The 20,121-nt window shown below is 35.0% G+C and overlaps 1 protein-coding gene across 1 annotated transcript in view; it reads left to right on the top strand.

The window, feature by feature from the left end:
• Positions 1-20,121, top strand: part of LOC144439390 (uncharacterized) — a 122,518-nt gene that overhangs the window by 41,105 nt on the left and 61,292 nt on the right. The window contains exon 2 of the mRNA XM_078128677.1: positions 18,115-18,260. Coding sequence (XP_077984803.1) covers positions 18,115-18,260 — 146 coding nt within the window. The remainder of the gene's footprint in view (positions 1-18,114; positions 18,261-20,121) is intronic.

Below are 20,121 nucleotides of genomic sequence, written 5' to 3'. Positions count from 1 at the left end.
TGGTAACAATAATCTTAATATTGGGGGTTTGCCAGAAAAAGAATGAGTACTTTTACTTGGAGGTGAGAAGTTCAGATCCACAGGGGGATTCAGATAATAAGATTGAGGGGTAAACACACAAGATACAACATGTTGCCTGGATAGCATCCCTTTTTTTATTTCATAGATTGTGTATGATTGTTTACAGTTTGGTTTGTGCATGATTTCGTTTGCAACAAAGAGGGTGTGATGGGTTCTTGTTGTCTCTTTACAGGGTACAAGGAACAGGATGTGCAGTTTATTTAAAGTTGGATTCAGTGAGTTGGAATGTTAAACGTTTTGTCATTCTGTGTTTTTGTCGTAAAAACAGAATGAAGTAAATCAACAATGCAGTTTATAGGCTTATAAATCTCTCAGATTATGTCAAATCTTCAGAGAAAAAAAGTCTGCTGGCCAAATGGAGAGAGTGTTTTGTTCAATGGGTCATTGCCCTCCCCAAGTACTGACTGAGTGTAACTTTTTCTGTTTTGAGGACCTTGCTAGTCAAGTAAAGACGTATAAATAATGTGATGATAGATTTGAGAATATTGTGAAAATGTAACAAATACTAGGTCCATTTTAAGTTTAAAAACTGTCGGTAACGTATCTTGCCTACCCACTTAACCCAGGCACTTGGCTATCTTTATTATTATTATAAAATATCTTTATTCAGGGGTAAAACTCAATAAGCGTTACAAACAACGCAGAGCGTTGCAGGGTCGGCTTCTTTCCATTGAGGCCCTCATACATCAAATCGACAATCACGCAAAAGTCCACTTACAAATTCTAAAACACATTAAGATATAAAATACACACATTGACTGTTGTTTGAACCAGTGTGTTGAGCAAGATAGCCAAGTATTTGGACTACCTAACTATTGGTACAGCTTGAGATAAATTTGCTGTATTACCATGGATGGTGACAAATCAATGTGCACCAGAAAAAGAAAGAGTCTGGGGCTTACTTTCTATGTGATACTGATAACAATTTGGTATTGAATAGAGTATGTGGTCACCATACATGTAGTCTGATAGTCTTAACATTTCAAACTCTCTACTTTTAATCGTCCATTACATTATAGTGGACCAAGAAGCATCCTTTAGTCATGTCTAAATCACATAGTAGTCTAGAGACTAGCCGTTTGGTTTGAATCTGAAGATTAAAAAGAGATCTCCAGATTCAAACCCAACGGCCAGTGTCTAGACTAAAATCCAAGCCAAAGCCTGTAGACAGAGCAATATAGAATGTGTTATGGCCTAAGCAGTGACCACACTATTATTGTATTTTTTTCCAGGCACAAGTAACAGCTAGAGAATGGCAAATCCAAACATTGCATAGATTTTCATACCTTGTTATGTGATTTTGATGGGTCACTCTGATAAAATAATGAGTGTGTTTTGCCTGCCATGCCATCCAATGAAAACACGGCATGAGTTTATAATATAATGCAATGGAACTCTATAATACTATATATTCTTGTAATTGTAGTCTTTGGACAGAAAAACATTTAATTTATTAAATGATAAAAAAAAATGGAAAATATTTGATTTGTTTTGAGTACCATTTTATGGGAATATATATTAATTTCCAGTGTAGTCTACGCATTGTAACTTAGATGCAATAAGACTGGAATCATAAGATGTAGACCGCCAAAAAATGAGAAAACAATAAATAAGACAGAAATTATGCAAATGTCTACCGGCAAGGTAATAGATTCAACCTCCATAACAGTTTTAATGTACAGACTCAGAAATTCCATTAAAAAGTAAATTAAATGCATTTGGAGTGAATAATCCACAAAAATATGCATAAGTTGTCAGCAAGGGGATTTAGTTATAATGTCTTTGTGTTGGGCTATTATGATCCGACTTGATAACCTCTAGGGTGAAACAAAACCCAACACAATACACCCATGTATGCTTTTAGTATCAATTACCAAAGATAAGTAACTGTTTAGCTTTAGATCAAAATCCTTGAGAAAATAAGATTATGAATGGGGAGAAATTCTTCGCCATTTTCTAAGCAAAAAAAAAGTTAGTATAATGCTAGGATTAGTGAATGGAATATTGGTAGTGTTTTGAATTCTCCATGATGGGGGTCCCCTCTTTATTTTACACCCCCCCCCCCTCCTCTCATGGTCGGTGCATTTCCATAGCATAAAAGCGTATGTCATGTCTTCATGGATGCCTGGATGCCATATCTACTTTATGAAAGTTATGGGAAAAGAAAAATGAATATTTAGGTAGGAAAGTTTGTCATGCATGCAACAGTTTGAATGAAATGTACATAAGTATCTCTGAGTTGATGTCGCCATTTAAATGTCTTAATTTTGTTTTGAGAAGTTGAATCAGGTTTGGGGTTGGAATGGGCATGTTAATAAAGGAGATATAAGTTGTTAAGAGAAACTGTCACATCAAAGATATTTGGATAAGAATGACGTGTAAAAAAACTTAGAAATCATCTTTCTCAGAGTGTCAGATAGAAACTATATACAGGTACATTACATAGAAATTATTGATAATTTCAAGTCATTTTCTAATGTACATGTGGATGTACTGTATGTAATATGATATCAAAGAAAGAAACCGTTGCTGAAAAAACTGCAAAGGAAATAAAGGTACAAATCAAGACATCATCAGATTTTAATCAGATTTAGTTTAATCATAAAAAATAAGCTGACCAAAAATTCAGCTTAAGCCGTTAATTTTGAAGGTCCTGTGATTAGAAAGAAAACTTTCCCTAATCTAGCTAATCTAATCTAATCTAATCTGATGATATTTTATACCAGGGTCAGCTGCAAACATTTTTGTTTAACTTCAGGCATTGCATACTTGTGATAAATGTATTAGCTATTTGCCTAAACTTGTCTTCACATGTGCAGTACATGCAAGACTTTACAGAAAGCGTCTAACAGTCTGTTTAGAAAATTTATTGCAAATGTCTGGTAATTAGACATGTAGTACCATAACTAATGTTATTTAGTAGATTTCACACCACCATTAGACAACCAAATTACCCATTCACATACATTTTGTATTATGTATTTCAGTTTAAATGTTTGACATTATTTGGTGGGGATGAAAATCATTCACTATGTGTTGTCATGGTTACAGTAATCTGTTCCAGGGTTGAGAACCAATGACCTTAAAAGTTTTGCTAAAGGCGTCAGTAAAGACATGCAGTTATCTGTCATCTAGTTAGGTAATTTTCTGTACAATTGAGAGGTGGTTCTTTCTGGTGTTTTATTCCCCTGATGTTCTAGAAGAGAGGAATATAGAAAGTTTGTAGTTGATGTGGAACTGTGAAGGAAATATAAAATAGATGAAAAATACACCAGGGATATGTTAAAATTTGATGTGTATTATGTACACTTTATTGAATTATTTTGAAACTAAATACTGCAACCTAATACTTTGCAATGCAATTCTTGACAACACAACTTAAAAATATTTTATATATTGAGTTAAAAACACAATCCAGGGACCAAGAAACAGCTCTGATGACTTTGGAATTTCAAGAGCTAATTGAAGTGAAAATTCTCATTTATTATACAATCGGACAGTTGTTTTTGAGTAAAAGGTACGCAACGTGGTACAAATGTCACAGTTGGTATTTCAGTACTTAATGGATTTGTTTGCATTTCAGTAATGTTTTAACAATAAATATCATATAATGTATGGTGTTACGTGATGGAATTACCCGCTACACTTATCAATTTTGTTTTTTTAACTTCTGTTTTTTTGTAATTTCATGGAATACTGTAAATATTTGAGAACGTTGGAAACTAGTTCTTGTTAGCATTCATGTATGCAATTCTCAAAGAAAAAAATTGTAGTAGAAAAAAAAGTGTTTTTTTTCCTGCCTGTGTTTCCTGCCTGTCTCTGACAGTTTAGACATGAAAAAGTAGCATAGTGTACTGACAGCCTTGCAATGATCGTTGTCGTATCATATCCTATCTTGTGGTTTCTGCAGTTAGTTGATACATTTGCTGTTGTTGTTTTCCTTGCCTTTACAAAGTGTTTATTTATACTCAGACAAAACAGAATATTTGGTGCCTCTTATTTGATTTCATACGGTACTATGCGGCTGGCTTGTTTTTCTGCCCCTCTGTTTCCAGGTACACATGTCTATAATTGTTCTGCAGTGTGGCTCATTACGTCCGTGGATTGGAATCTCTGGAATTTGACCTGGCTGACCTCAAGCTTTTGTATGACTCTCTGCTCAACATATTGTGTTACTTTTAATAATAGTTTCATATTCTGGCACGTACCATTGTCTTTCAAGGGAGACATAAAATGGAATTTGTGAAACCATATGTTCAGTACTTCCCAATTTTCAAGTGTGCTAAGTTAAGTGAGTGGAAACAAGTGATTTTGTAGGGTCTCCTTTTCATGTACAATTGACGATTGATATTTTTAGCATTACCGGCGCTGAATGTAGGACAGATCTAAAGGTAATGCATATTTCATGTGAGTAAATAAGACGTGATTTGAATAATGTATAAGGAAAATACATTATATTGGAATATGAAATTTATTTTCCAAAAGATGTTGTTTTAATATTATTGTACAATTATTGAAAAATCTGCTGTCCTTTTTGGCATTTTGAAAGTGCCTTGTCTTTTAGTTGTTTGAACACCCCTTTTTTGAATAGCGTGATGGTACAGTCTATTAGACATTAACCTCGAATACACCTATGGTAGGTGTGCTGATTATGAGTAGTAGGGGAGTCATTTGATGTTAGACAGTTAGTTTAACTGGAAAGCTGTAAGTCGTTGGCCACTACATGTAGACCATCACACTATGATAGGATTGCTGTCAACAGTGTGTTCTTTTTGACTTCCGGCGATTCATAGATGAGTGGTCTTGTCACCTGGATCTGAGAGTACAGACATTCTTCGGTGGATATTACTCACCGGTAAGATATGTTGTTGTTACCGTAAACATAATGGAAATAGACGCAGGTGTATAGGGAATGTACATGTTTCTAATGAACCATACTGAGGTGTTCTGAAACGGTGTATCAATGTTCTCAATGTATGACAATGCCACAGGGGGATATGCTGGTAACAGTTACGATTGATGTCGGCGTACCAAAAAGTATGTTAACATGTAATTTTACTTGGCACTGTTGATCTAAAAGGATTCTTGGTTTTCAGTGCGGAGGAAAATATCATCTAACAATCAGTATAAAAAAACAAAAATATTTTGATCAAACAAATTTTTTTTGAAGTAAACACCTGCTACCACTTTATTATAGCTTCCTTTCAAAATATTTACAATGTGATCAATAGTTTATCCCCTGTTTATTGATGAAAGCTATCAAAACGAATGGATGGTGAAAAATTCTCTTCTATTTAGTAAAACGCCTATTATATTTGACTTAAAAAATAAAATCACTGTGAATCAAGTCGGTGGAAAATCACATACTTTTTGTTTTGAACTACAATTTGTTGAATTGTACTTGAAGTTGAATTATGAGGCTGTCCAACTGGCAGGCTGTTTTGTGGAGGTGTGATGTATGTGTGTGTTTGTCATATTGAGGTATGTGATGTGACACCTTATTTGTACTCTCGCATCAAAAACAACCCCCACACCACTAGTCTAAAATTCAGTACTCAATATTCACTGCTTTATCCACACACCCTCTCATATCTGCATACCCCCTCCCCTCATTCACATAGTCTGAACGATTTCAATCAAAACAGCAAACATATACCAACCATTACAATGACTTAGTCTATCTCATTCAAATGCTTCACAATTAAAATGCCTCTCCCTCCTCCCTCCAGCTCCTACACCCTCCTCCTCCCTCCAGCTCCCACACACCAGTCACACAGCCTCATTTGTACTATCTGAATCACTCTACTGCCATTAATAGATTAGTACACTATTCTAGTATCATATACTACATATACTACCAGTACATGTCATATCAAGATGTATACTCAGAAAAGAAAAAATTGAGGTCACTGGAAAGTATTGTAACCCCATGAGAGTATGGGTGGTAGCTTTAGCCTGTGTAGTATTTGTTTTCAACGTTTTAAAGATCCTGTATAGTTCTTGGTGTTTTCTGTAAAATGTTTTCTGTAACATGTTTTCTGTATGTGTTTGGTTTTGTCATCACATGACCAACAGGTGGTTGCATTTAATTACCGTGCACTCACAGTGAAGAAATACAGTTTGTTATATATTCTGTATCTTACAAGCATGTAACATACAACAAAGAAATATTTCCCTTAGTTTCCAATATATATATATATGTTCTTAAGTATGCAGTGAGACCCAGTTGATATTACAAATATCTGTGTAGTCAGAACACCTGCTTAATATGAACAGTCAGTAACTTGATAATAGTCAAAGTGAACAAATAATCTGACACGTCTGGTGAGCTAACTAAGCAGCTATTCTACATTTTTGGCTTTATTCTGTGGACGCATGTCACAGTGACAGAAATACCAATGGCTTCTCTGGACAATATCGGTTGTTGACTTTATTCTGTGGACGTATGTCACAGCGACAGAAATACCAATGTCTTCTCTGGACAATATCGGTTGTAGACTTTATTCTGTGGACGCATGTCAGTCACAAAAATACCAATGGCTTCTCTGGACAATATCGGTTGTAGACTTTATTCTGTGGACGTATGTCAGTCACAAAAATACCAATGGCTTCTCTGGACAATATCGGTTGTAGACTTTATTCTGTGGACGTATGTCAGTCACAAAAATACCAATGGCTTTTCTGGACAATATCGGTTGTAGCCTTTATTCTGTGGACGCATGTCAGTCACAAAAATACCAATGGCTTCTCTGGACAATATCGGTTGTAGACTTTATTCTGTGGACGTATGTCAGTCACAAAAATACCAATGGCTTTTCTGGACAATATCGGTTGTAGACTTTATTCTGTGGACGCATGTCAGTCACAAAAATACCAATGGCTTCTCTGGACAATATCGGTTGTAGACTTTATTCTGTGGACGCATGTCACAGTGACAGAAATACCAATGGCTTCTCTGGACAATATCGGTTGTTGACTTTATTCTGTGGACGTATGTCACAGCGACAGAAATACCAATGTCTTCTCTGGACAATATCGGTTGTAGACTTTATTCTGTGGACGCATGTCAGTCACAAAAATACCAATGGCTTCTCTGGACAATATCGGTTGTAGACTTTATTCTGTGGACGTATGTCAGTCACAAAAATACCAATGGCTTCTCTGGACAATATCGGTTGTAGACTTTATTCTGTGGACGTATGTCAGTCACAAAAATACCAATGGCTTTTCTGGACAATATCGGTTGTAGCCTTTATTCTGTGGACGCATGTCAGTCACAAAAATACCAATGGCTTCTCTGGACAATATCGGTTGTAGACTTTATTCTGTGGACGTATGTCAGTCACAAAAATACCAATGGCTTTTCTGGACAATATCGGTTGTAGACTTTATTCTGTGGACGCATGTCAGTCACAAAAATACCAATGGCTTCTCTGGACAATATCGGTTGTAGACTTTATTCTGTGGACGTATGTCAGTCACAAAAATACCAATGGCTTCTCTGGACAATATCGGTTGTAGACTTTATTCTGTGGACGTATGTCAGTCACAAAAATACCAATGGCTTCTCTGGACAATATCGGTTGTAGACTTTATTCTGTGGACGTATGTCAGTCACAAAAATACCAATGGCTTCTCTGGACAATATCGGTTGTAGACTTTATTCTGTGGACGTATGTCAGTCACAAAAATACCAATGGCTTTTCTGGACAATATCGGTTGTAGACTTTATTCTGTGGACGCATGTCAGTCACAAAAATACCAATGTCTTCTCTGGACAATATCGGTTGTAGACTTTATTCTGTGGACGTATGTCACAGTGACAAAAATACCAATGGCTTTTCTGGACAATATCGGTTGTAGACTTTATTCTGTGGACGTATGTCAGTCACAAAAATACCAATGGCTTTTCTGGACAATATCGGTTTTTAGACTCGGTTAGCTATACAGAATTGAAATAAGTACAATGGTACAGCTGTATTGAGGTCCTTTGGACCAAACAAACTGTCTGCATTGCCATCTTTGTTTATTTGGTGATTCTATTTATACATTTAGTCTTGATACCAGGTAATAAATAGCTTAAATACTACAGTCCAAGTTATTTAGGAACAATGTGTTCAGTTGAAACCCAGGTGATGTTGATGTTCAACTCACTTGTCATTTGACGCTGTATTCGGTGGATGTATGTCCAGTGACAAATATACAGATGTCTTCCGTAGACATCATAGGGTTCCATTTTAATGTTAGATTTTGGTTAGCCTACACTACATCTGGATTGAATACTGTACAATGGTACATATCATCATTGAGGACCTTTGAGTCAAACTGTCTACTTCTAAGTTCTACCATTCTGGTATGTCTGGCAGCTATTTATACATACAGTCTTGATACCACACAACAAATAAAACTTTGATAAGTAGGCATCTATGTTCCTCGGTATTAACTATTATATTGGGTATAAACTGGCAAAATTATAGAATATTGAGGAGTATGCAAGATTTTACCAGATTTTCCCAGTTCCCAGGGTTTTTAAACATTTACTGATATACCTATTGTTATTTGGGCTGTGACTTCAGTGATCACACTTCATAGTCTAAACTTTTATAAGTTGTGTACCTTTATTTTCCTCATTTAATGTTAATAATATGATCATAATCATGTGATTTGATGTCTGCTACTATTTGTCATATGACAATCACATGGTATGAAGTCTTTGATGTTATTGGTCATCAGTGAACTGGCCAGGTACATTTCATTTTGAATACTCATGCAAGAATTCAGCGATTTTAATGCTTAAATCTAAAGGTATATAAACATGTAGATTTTGGAGTGAAGGCATGAATGGTGTAAGTAAGGAACTATCCTTGGCATTATACCCCGTAATTCCATAAAATTCAAAAGTCATCATTGACTGAAGCCAATAATAGATTCATTGTCTTGCATAAGCCACAACCTCATTATAGTTATACTAAGAGCTACAGACACCATACTCAGGCACATGCCATACAGGAGTTTTCAAAAATGGGATTTTGAGTTGTTGTGTTAAATTGGTTGACAAAATCAAAAGGACAGAGGAGTGAAATCATCTACATGATTGTAGTGTATTCAGTCGTAAACAGAATGAGTAATGACGGACTTCCCTAAAAGATAGCGACATGCAAATCTAAAACATGATCATCAATTGAGAAATTTCTCAGAAAAGTTGAAAACATTGCACTAAATGACACACATCTCACGACGTTAACGGATGTATGTTGATGGCACTATAACAGTAAATTAGGTTTCTGGCCTTCAGAATGGACCAGACATGTGAAATGTCACATCAGTTAGCAAACCTCTGATAAACTAACGTGATAATTGCTTTATTTGAGAGATATGATAACATAGATTTACATTTCCATGTAATTGCTTATTCAAATGTCTAGCATGGTATCTAGTCATAGCTGTGTGATTTCTACAAAGTTGAGTCACGTTACCCCACAATGTAGACTGCCATGTCTCATGTAGAACATGGTGCACAAAATCACATCACACAGTCTTTTAAGTGACATCACACCACACAGCATAGTATCACGTACATATCTCGAGTAGAATATCACAGTACGGGACAATAACATCTCGAGCAATAAAGTGACATCACCCCACAATGCAGGGTGTTGAGATAGCGTGTCCCAATCTCAAGTACATATTGCAAGTAGAACATCAACGTACACAAAGTAGCAACACATACGATAAAGTGACATCATCCCACACAGAATAGTGTCATTTGAAGTAGATCATCACAGTACACAAAATAACATCACATATGATAAAGTGACATCACCCCACACAGAATAGTGTCACTTATGTATTTCAAGTAGAACATCACGGTACGGTACAGTAACATCAATACAATTACTGGTATAAAAGATATTAATTTTCAATCAGCGTTAACTCAGTCTGATAAATCCGGTATGCATGTCAACTCATATTTCATTACAAAATTCCCCCTCCCTCCCCTTCCACCCGGTAGCCGGCAAAAATGTTAGTGTATTGTACATATGTAGGGCATAACTCATGATAATCAAGTGTTTTGTTATTCCATGCTATCACTTAGCAGGTAACAATGTTATCAGTTATGCAGTATTTTTATTTGTATACATGCATACACCAGTTGTCAAAGCTACAAGAAATGATTTCAAAGTCTGTTACGCCCTTCCCTTAGGGCTTCAGCACTTTTTGATGGAGACTTACACCTTTGAGGCATGGAGACTTTTCACAATTCCATTCTCTCCTTCATACTCATTGTGATGATTTCACTACCAATGTGATGAATTCCAGGTATGTTGATTCTCATGGCAATCTACATCTTTGGCTGCTTCAACTTTTGTTTTTAACTTTTTGCTATGCATCTGTGAAACCCCTCCACCCCACCCCCAATTTTGCCATCCTTATGACCCCCTCCTTCAGTAGATCTTTACCAATTTGGAAGTGGTCTTCAGAGTTCTTCAGATTCACATTACAGATGTCTCATTGCTCACTTTTTTGTATCTGCTACACCACTTTCCTTGGTAGGTGTGAAGGCCAATGTTTGAATTATTTGTTGACCATGGGCATGTAAAGATGTTAACATCAAGGTCACTTACTGCTTGAATCAGTCAATGTCACACTTTTATTGATTTTATAGCAAAGATGAGATAGAGTTGTACATGTAAAGGGTAACTTGGAGTCAAAGATGTTTACTGAACTTCTGATCAGTTTAGGTTTGGCCATTTCATAGATGTTGGAAGGTTGATTCAATCTTTCTGAAGACACATACAGTACTCAATCAAAGTTGTGAATCATTGTTGACATCAAAGATTGTTGGCACACAATCATTCTGCTTTACATCTCTGGTTCATTATTTCCAATTACTCTTTTGAATTCAGTTTCTAAGTTTGCTAGTTTTGGAATGTGAGACAGAATATTGCAAAGAGGAAAAGTCATTGTGCTGTACTACTACATATACTGTTAACTCTCACTCTTCTGTGTGTCTTGAACAAAGAAAATGTTTTGTAGAAGTTTCTTCTTTTTTCCCAAACAAAGTCAAAGGCTGTTGTAGGGAGAAAGGATACATTATGTAGCAGGTTTGTCATTTTGGACAGCATTCGACATAGAATAAACACAGATTTGTTCAACTTTGTGATGCTTAGATAAGCTGCCATCCCCAAGGGGTATTAGTCTTGTCGATTTTTGTAGCAAACTACTGAGGTCAACCATTGTAAACTGTACTATTAGTTTGCTGATGTAGGCACGTGGGAAACTTGTCAGAAAAATGAAGTCGTGTAATCTTTCACTGTCTCCTAGCAGAACAGACCGCCAATTGTTGGAGAAGGTAATGTAATGTATTGGAATCCAACAGGTGTTTATAGCTTAATTTGATGGGAATATTGTTAAAATGATAGTTTGTCAGGCACTGACAAAATTATAGTGATTAATTATTTCCCTACATTAGTTCCCAATAGTTTTTCCAAAGGGAATTCTCGTAAGTGAAAACGAGACCACACAATCATGTTTATGGATTTTTGATCAACTTCTTAAAAGAAATGTGATTTGTTTAACTTAAAAAACACTTTCAATCTGTATTTTTCATTCATTTTCTTTGACTGTAGGTTTTATGAGCTCATGAAATTTATTGAACAACAAGCAACAAGTATTTTGCATTCACCCAAAACAAATAATGAATGGCAACAATCCTTTAATTTTTCCTGAAGCTTGATTTTCCATTCATCTCTATTTAATATTTCTACTTCCAGCAAACAATGTCACTCAACCAAAACTTAGAAAATTAGCATAAAGCTAATATTGAATACTTCTTTTTTGAGTGTCAGTCACTTTGTGCAGTCTAATATGTCGTGTGTTTTCAATGAGACGCATCAATGATAAATGCATTGATGTGTGAAAACTTAGAGGTAAACATTCCAAGGGGAGATGTCCTTGTAAAAGGTTGTAGAGCTGGTATGATTGGGGTTCATTCTCCCCTTTGTTGTGGTTTACCTCTGCACTATTTGGTCAAAGTAGATTTTGCCAGGATTTTGGTAAAGCTGTCAATGTGGTAAAACTCTCTTTTTGGTTAATTAATTCTATCAATATTTAAGTGTAAGTTTGAGGATGGAAGTATAAACCCAGGATTTATACTTCCATGGTTTGAGATAATAGAAATCATTGACTTCAATTTAGTTCTTAGAGTAAGAAGACAATTTCAAGCTGGGAAGACAATTTAAGTTTGGCAGTCCAGAAAATTACATTTAAACAAAATAAACAGACACTGTTGTGTATAATTCAAGCCTATCTCCTTGAAGAAGCTTGCAGAGATGCAAAAACTAGTGACTATTAGTTTGATCTGAAGCCATTTTTATACTCTTTACTGCAGATAGGTATAAATTTGTGAAAATGTTTTCTTCATTCCAAAGTAGTCTGAGAAGTTGGGTAATAGTTTTATTCATTCCCAAGCAATTTTATAAGAAGTTATGCCGTTACTTTTTGTCTTTATTCCCAAGTAGTTGAAGTAGTGTAACTAAACAGTAGCATTGAGGTTGTGACCAGTGGCAGCTAGTAACAACATCTATACACACATGTCTTATCAGATTATCAAACTGACAAGGTCAGTGGTAGCTTTGATCAGTTTGTACTGGATATACATACCCTCAATTAAAAAGACACTCCTGCACAATTTGTAATGATAACCTGTGATTGGCTGTTTTGTGCTACAATAGATCGAGGCATTAGTTAATGGTGATGAGAGGGATTAAGATAAATGGCTGGAGGCCATGTTCAGTGATGTGATAAAAAAGAGGCTCTTAGCTTTCATCACATTCAAGGTGAAGTTGGCCTCCTCATTCATAATGGATGACTAGTTAGAATGCTAGATAATCTAGATAACAAGAAGGACAAAAAGTTGGACGTAATTCAAAGTCACCCCCCCCCCCCCAATAGGGTAGCATACGGATACTTATTGATCACTGATATGGTCACCTGTTGTCACTCCCCCTCCCCTTTTAATACAGGGTGTTTTTCCAACTATGTCCTATCATTGCAATTATAATTAAAAGTATCCCTGGCTTGGTGAGAAAGGATTGCCCTACCAATCATTATTGACATTGAATGAAGGTTAGGAAACTTTATCAGAATTCCCTTCTACCCACCATTCCACATTTCCACAACTTCTATAATTTTATTACTGTTGATAATAGGTGATTGAACTGTATCAGAACCTTCTCCCTGCACCCACGGCACCACTATCACCCCACATCCTCTCTGCCCACCACCGCACACACTCTTAAAAATACTGATCTTATGTTGAAGCTGGTGGAACTTTATCAGAATCTCTCCCACCCCCTCCCCTCTGCCTACCACCCCACACCCTTTCTTAAAAACACTGATACCAGTACTAATGTTGGTCGATGAAACTTTGTTATCAGAACCAACCCCCCCTCCCCTCCTCTCTGCCCACCTCCATTCTGTCTTTAAAACACTGATACCAATGTTTAAAACTGGTCAAACTTTACAAGAACCCTCATCCCATCCTAGTTATTGAAAAAAACCTGTTTATATTTGACTAGATTTCTTCCCATCGTAACCAAGGTTACCAAAACATTGGCTATTGTCTATCAAGTAGGTATCCTGATGCAAGGCTGAATGAGAATGTGCACGTTTTGATGATGGTCAAAGTTATAATACATGTACTAAGTCAATGTGTAAATAGGAGATCTAGAACAATTTGTGACCTACATTACATTTTGTATACTATCTCAAGTAACTCTCTGGATACTTAACATTTTACTTGTGTTTAGATGGTCAGGAATTTGTTTTGTTCCATCTATATTTATGGCCTTACTCTGAGATTTAAGGAATGTAGTGATTAAGAACAAACTGTTTAGATTCATTGAGTTACCTTCAACACTCCTCTGTATTGTAAAGCTTCAGGGGTGGAAACTCATCTGTCATTCCATTTCAGACTTCTTTGTATCACTTAGTAACTGGCTGCCATGGCAACCTTACTGTATGTAGCAGTTGTTTTACATCCCTATAACTACTGATGAACTATTTTGTAGATCGCCACTCATTTGGAAATGTGAAATGAACATGTTAGAATTATAAATACATCTTTGAAACAAACATGGTGGAATTTTTAAAAAGTGAGACTTTGAAATAAAAATGGTGGAATTTTTATAAAATACATTTGAATTGTAAAATGGAGACGATGGAATTTATAAATACGTTGACCCTTTTATTGAACATGTTGGAATTATTGAAAAGTGTACTCTTCTTGAAAGAGCTCACTCATGGTATAAAACTAGTCAAACATTCAAGCCTATTTTTGTATAGAATTACTACTGAATTATAAATTCAATGAGACTTTAAAATGAGGATGGTGGAATCTATTAGAACATTGAGACTTTGAAATGAATGTGTTGGAATTATGAATACATTGACTCTTTGAAATGAACATGGTGGAATTATGAATGTACTGAGACTTTGAAAAGAACTTGTTAGAATTATGAATACACCAAGGCTTCATATTGGTGATTGGGACTTTCATCACTTTTCTCTCCACCATATGTTTGCCAATACAATTACTAAATATGTTTCTACTTAGCAATCTTGTATAAAATGAGTATAATAATAGCTGTAATTGACAAACCAGGTTTCTATCAAGTAATGTTACTCCAGGGACTAGGTATGATTGCAACAAAGGTCAGAAAAGAACAAGTGAAACATATGTGCATGAGATTTAGAAATAGATGACTTGTTAGGTCAACGACAATATACACTGATGTTAGTAAAACTTCTATTAACTGAATAAAAGTTAATAAGTAAATGAATTAAATAAAATTTTAATTTCTAATAAAAAATACATAATTTTTCAGAAATTGGAGCTTGCTGTCTGAGATATTCTTTAATTTCATTTCTTTCAATGAAAATTGATATTGCGGGAATGAATTATTCATAATGGCGCAAAGTGACACAGACTAATATTAATGATATTAATACACTTCATACAATTTCATAAATAAAAAATGAAATGAATATTATAGATCAGTTTTCAATTATGCTATTTTGTTTCGAGTTTAATCATAGATGTTTGGGATTTTGTTTATGTGATGAGGTTAATTTCGAAATGTAATGGCATTCATCTATATACATATATATTCTACGTAATATTTTCTCTATAGATGATTTCTAGATTAGCAAGGAAAGAAAAAAACCATGACAGCTTTTACAGCCTTCTGCATTGCTAAAATAGAGTTACGTATATATAAATACCAGTATATATAAATATATATTCATTTTATTTTAATTAAATTTTTTTACCTTGTATTTTGTTATTTTTATTAGGTGCACAAAGATTAATATACATGTTTTCTACTAGCTACCTGATGAATTCATTGATTGAGATATTTATTTGATGAACTGACTAGGGAATTTTGTAACTAAATACAGACATTATAAATTGATATTTTTGCCATGTAACCTGGAGACTTGAAGTAGGGCAGTCTGTGGAATGTTTGTATCTATGCAAGGTGGCACAGACTGCACAATTTGTTTGATTTTAATATCCCTCTGGAATGCCAGGAATGTTTTGTCCATAATGGCTCCCTAAAATTTACTTAATAAAGACTAGTAAATTAGTCTGTGATATTACTCTGGGTTTTAGCATGCATTTCCTTCAGAAGTTACAATTTTAATAATGAAAATGTGGGTAGTCAGTGTGTAATTTATGATAGATATTAGAAGACAGCTGTTGCCGTCACATTCCAGACCATTTCCGGATTGTCTACATTTTTGTGACTGCTAAAAGCACTATTAGTCTAAAAACAGAATTACAGTTTGAAAATAATACATAATTTATGAAGACAGTGGAATTTTGTATCACAAATTTAGTTGTCTGTCAAATAAAGGTTTACTAAATAAACTGTAAATGTTTGCATTCACCAAGGACCTGTCTCGGTTTGTAGATATTATTTATGTATGGCAACTTTGAAGGGTAGCTTATAATGTGTGATACATAGAGAAAAATATAACACACTGACAAACACATATGTGGATTTTATTTGAACCTTTCACACATATTTGAAGTAAATTCTTTCTCAGGTTCTCTAATCTGGTATGAATCCAAAGCATTAACTGGCTAACCAACATACTTCAGAAATAAGAAAACACTTCACAAAGATTAATAGCCACCAAATTATGAGATTACAGTTATGAACCATCTCCTCCTGCCCCCAGTAAGCTTTGTTCTATTTTAAGCCGAGTTTAGAAGAGAGCCGGCCATTTCTCCATTGCCATGTGACTGGATCAGTTGTAGAGATGGTATCATAACAACTTTGTATTGTCTGAGTTGGAGTAGCACTCTTTGTAACAAGTTCATGTCACTGTTACAACCTGAAGTAGGTGGCATAGCTGTGATGCTATGATACAACTGATAATGCGGTTGATTGGTTAGTTGTCTTGTATTCTTGTATCATCCAGGTGTATACATTGTCTGGAAGAGTTAAACTATTATAATTTCAGTATAACTGGGAATCATATGCAGAGGTTTTTATTTTGTTAAATTGTTAAAAGTCAGAAAAACACTCCTTCTTTTAATAAACTTCACCATTTTATCAATCCTTTGCCATGAACTGCAAGATTGTAGTAGCAATATGGAGCCAAATTTGACTAGCCAAAAGCATGTTTTTTTTTTGGACTCAGAAATTGCCAATTCTGTTTCATGTAAACTGTTATGTTGTAACAATTATTGTGTATAGTCTTACTTTGAAATTGGCAATAAATGATTGAATAAATAAATATGTGTGTGTGTGTGTGTGTGAGTGTGTGTGTGTGTGTGTGACTGACTGACTGAGTGAGTGAATGAGTGAGTGAGTGAGTGAGTGGGTGGGTGAGTGAATGAATGAATGAATGGATGGATGGATGAATGAATGGATAAACAACTAAATAACTAAATGAATGGATGGATGGATGGATGGATGTTGGCACAATCCATATGGCTATTTTCAGAGCCATCTCACTCTTCTAAGAAGACCTTACACCAGACCTTAGCCTTCAATGAGTTTTATAAACTAGTTTTATTCAACAAAAATTTTTCCATTAAATCTTAAAATAACAAGCAGTTGCAGAACAAACTCTTCTCCTACATTTTTCTCAAGAAGGAAAACAATTATTCTAGCTTTAATGTATATGAATGATATATTGCAATAATAAACCATGCTGTACAAATTTGTTGAGGTGACTGTGCAAACAAAACTGTAAGCTATTATCACATATATTAAGGGTTATTGTATGAGAATTCTTTTAGCTTTGCTGCTATCTGTTAGTTTGGTATGTAAGCAATAAAGAACACAATAAGGGGTTTGCTTTCAGGGTAATAGTTATCTTTCAGTTCAGTATTGAAAGTGTAATATCATAACTAGGCAAAGCCCATAAGCTTGCGCAGAGTAGATTCATTTGTGACCGGCTGCCTCATGATGATATTGTAGATAGCTCCTTCCGCGTGGAGAATACGCATAACATATAGAATGCGCATGCGTAGTCATTGCGCACAATGCATCCTTGGATAAAACCACCCTGAAAAATTGCATCGTATATAGGATGCGCATGCGTACTAGTCATTGAGCCACTCTCATGGATGATTTTATATCTACAATGGTATCAGAACATGGTTTTTAACCATACTTGCGTTTTTGACTTTGTGAACATAATAGTCTAGATGCTATCCAAGGCTTCAAATCTCAAGATGAAGCAATTCAAAGCCACAGATAGCATCTAGAATAGGATAGTGAATAATTTTTTGCATTTCTTAACTTGTACTGTGTATTTTCTTCCCCCACATTTTTGGGTTCTGATTTTTAGTGATTTTTACTGTACTCCTTTTTTTTTTTTTTTTACATATGTTTTATGATTATGTTGTATGCCTTGAGATGTATTTGGTTCATAGATGATGACTTTACTACACTGTAGTTTAACATCTTGAGTACATAGACTTATTTTTACCTTTTTTTTTTGCTGTTTCAGATTGAGCTTGGAAGCAAAGCAGAAGAACAAGGTTTAGGAGTTGGAGATATTGTTCTTGAAGTTAATGATGTCCAATGTGCCTCAGAGACTGAAGCAATACAATTAATACAAAGTGCCTTTAATACCCTCACACTTACAATACAGAGGTAAGATTTATATATACGGGTATTTACATTTCACTAAGATTTGGTTGTCATGGTTACAGATGACCGACATGAACTTCTTACCCTGACAGATATCCTTTGTATCATTTCTAATACTAAAGTTAAATCACAAGGGTAATATGTACCTTCCAATCCGTGGATAAAAGGGGTAGATTTGACTCAAAGAAAGACAAATACACAGGATTTGGTGATGAACAGTGGTAATAGTGCACTCGTTGTTTAAAATGGCAATAATGACTTTACAAAATTCAAAATAGCTTGGCAACCAACCTCTTCTGTACATCATGGAAAGGTCTTAGTGTCTTGAAATTGACATGGTCCAAGGCTTATAGGAATATGATTCAGATATATTTGTATGACTTGTATAGACTAGAAAATCAATGATAAAGTTTTATAACTCAAAATAAATAGAATAGTCTAACCCATTTGTTTTGATGTGATATTCAGTTTTACTAGCCTACTTGTAGTCTTGTATGACTAACACTAAATTCAGCTATCTTAACTGCCATTTTGATCAGTGGAATTTTCGTTTGAGTAACATTGACTCCTTCAAAACTACAGGTAGTATATTGTTGTTTGTAACATAATATGATAAATTCAAGCCTATGCATGTAGATAAGCTAGATTTAGGATAAATATTGGATAGATTATGGTAAATTCAACCGGTGAATAATGTTGTTACCTTTGAATTATCTGATGTACTTTTAGAATGTAGAACAGAATTAAACAAGAAGGAACGGCAAGAATTAAGTGACAAAAATATTTCTACAATTTGCCACACAGTGTGCCTTCACTATATTATGTTTGCTGAGAGTATTTAGGTGAATAGTTAGCTGATTCCTATGTCTATACACAAACTGCCCTGCTCTATTATCATTACCAGTTTAGTGGTGTATTTATAGCAACAAATGACACTGTACTGACTTGTGGTGAAGACATTGCCCTCAAATGGAGCATTCTATGATGTAATGTGTACATACAACACATGTGACGTTCGTGTTTGGAGAGAAGTTATGCAGGGTCATTCAGACACTCTGTCAAATAGGGATGTATTTCTTATTTATAACATTGGTATGAACTGAGTCAGTGTCAATATTGGTAGGCTTTCTTGGTTACCTAGTTTCAAAACAACAATAGTAAACGTATGTAGATGTGGACACGGACTTTACTATTATTAAAAGACAGTCTGTGATGTGAAATAGTTACAGTTGAGTGTCAATTTGAAGAATGTGGAGTGAATTTTTTGTAATTATGTGTGAATTGTCTAGCAACTGTTCAGTGGAGTTGGTAAGTTATTTTGAACTTTTTATCAGAGTGAATATGAAGAGTTGGGCTTTTACATGAAAAATAACAATACAGAGTAGTCATAGTGGAGGGAACAAAATTATTTGAAGTTCATGATTTCACAATTTCGTGAGAAGCGATTATTTTTAATATCTTTATTTTGTAATTTTGTTGTACATTTGTAGAGCTGTTTACTAGCATTCAACAAAAACACATTGTTGCATGATATACCATGCATACACACACACACATACACACACACAAACACACACATACATACATACACATATAGACAAACGTACATACTTACATATATACATACATATATATACATACACATATACACACACAGACATGTGCAACACACACACACACACACACACACACACACACACACACACACACACACACACACACAGAGTAGAATCTGTCCTAATATTTCAATGTTGTTCTCTGTAGTTGCTTTAGGTAATACTTTCCCAAACTGACATGTTTTGGGTGTGTGTAGCAGTAGTCTAGTGTAACAATATAACCACCTGTTGCCCAAGGGTTATGTCAA

This window comes from Glandiceps talaboti, chromosome 8, assembly GCF_964340395.1.
Source record: "Glandiceps talaboti chromosome 8, keGlaTala1.1, whole genome shotgun sequence".
Taxonomy (NCBI): domain Eukaryota; kingdom Metazoa; phylum Hemichordata; class Enteropneusta; family Spengelidae; genus Glandiceps; species Glandiceps talaboti.
Note: the sequence above shows the minus strand (reverse complement) of the source record. Positions and strands in the feature narration are given on the sequence as shown.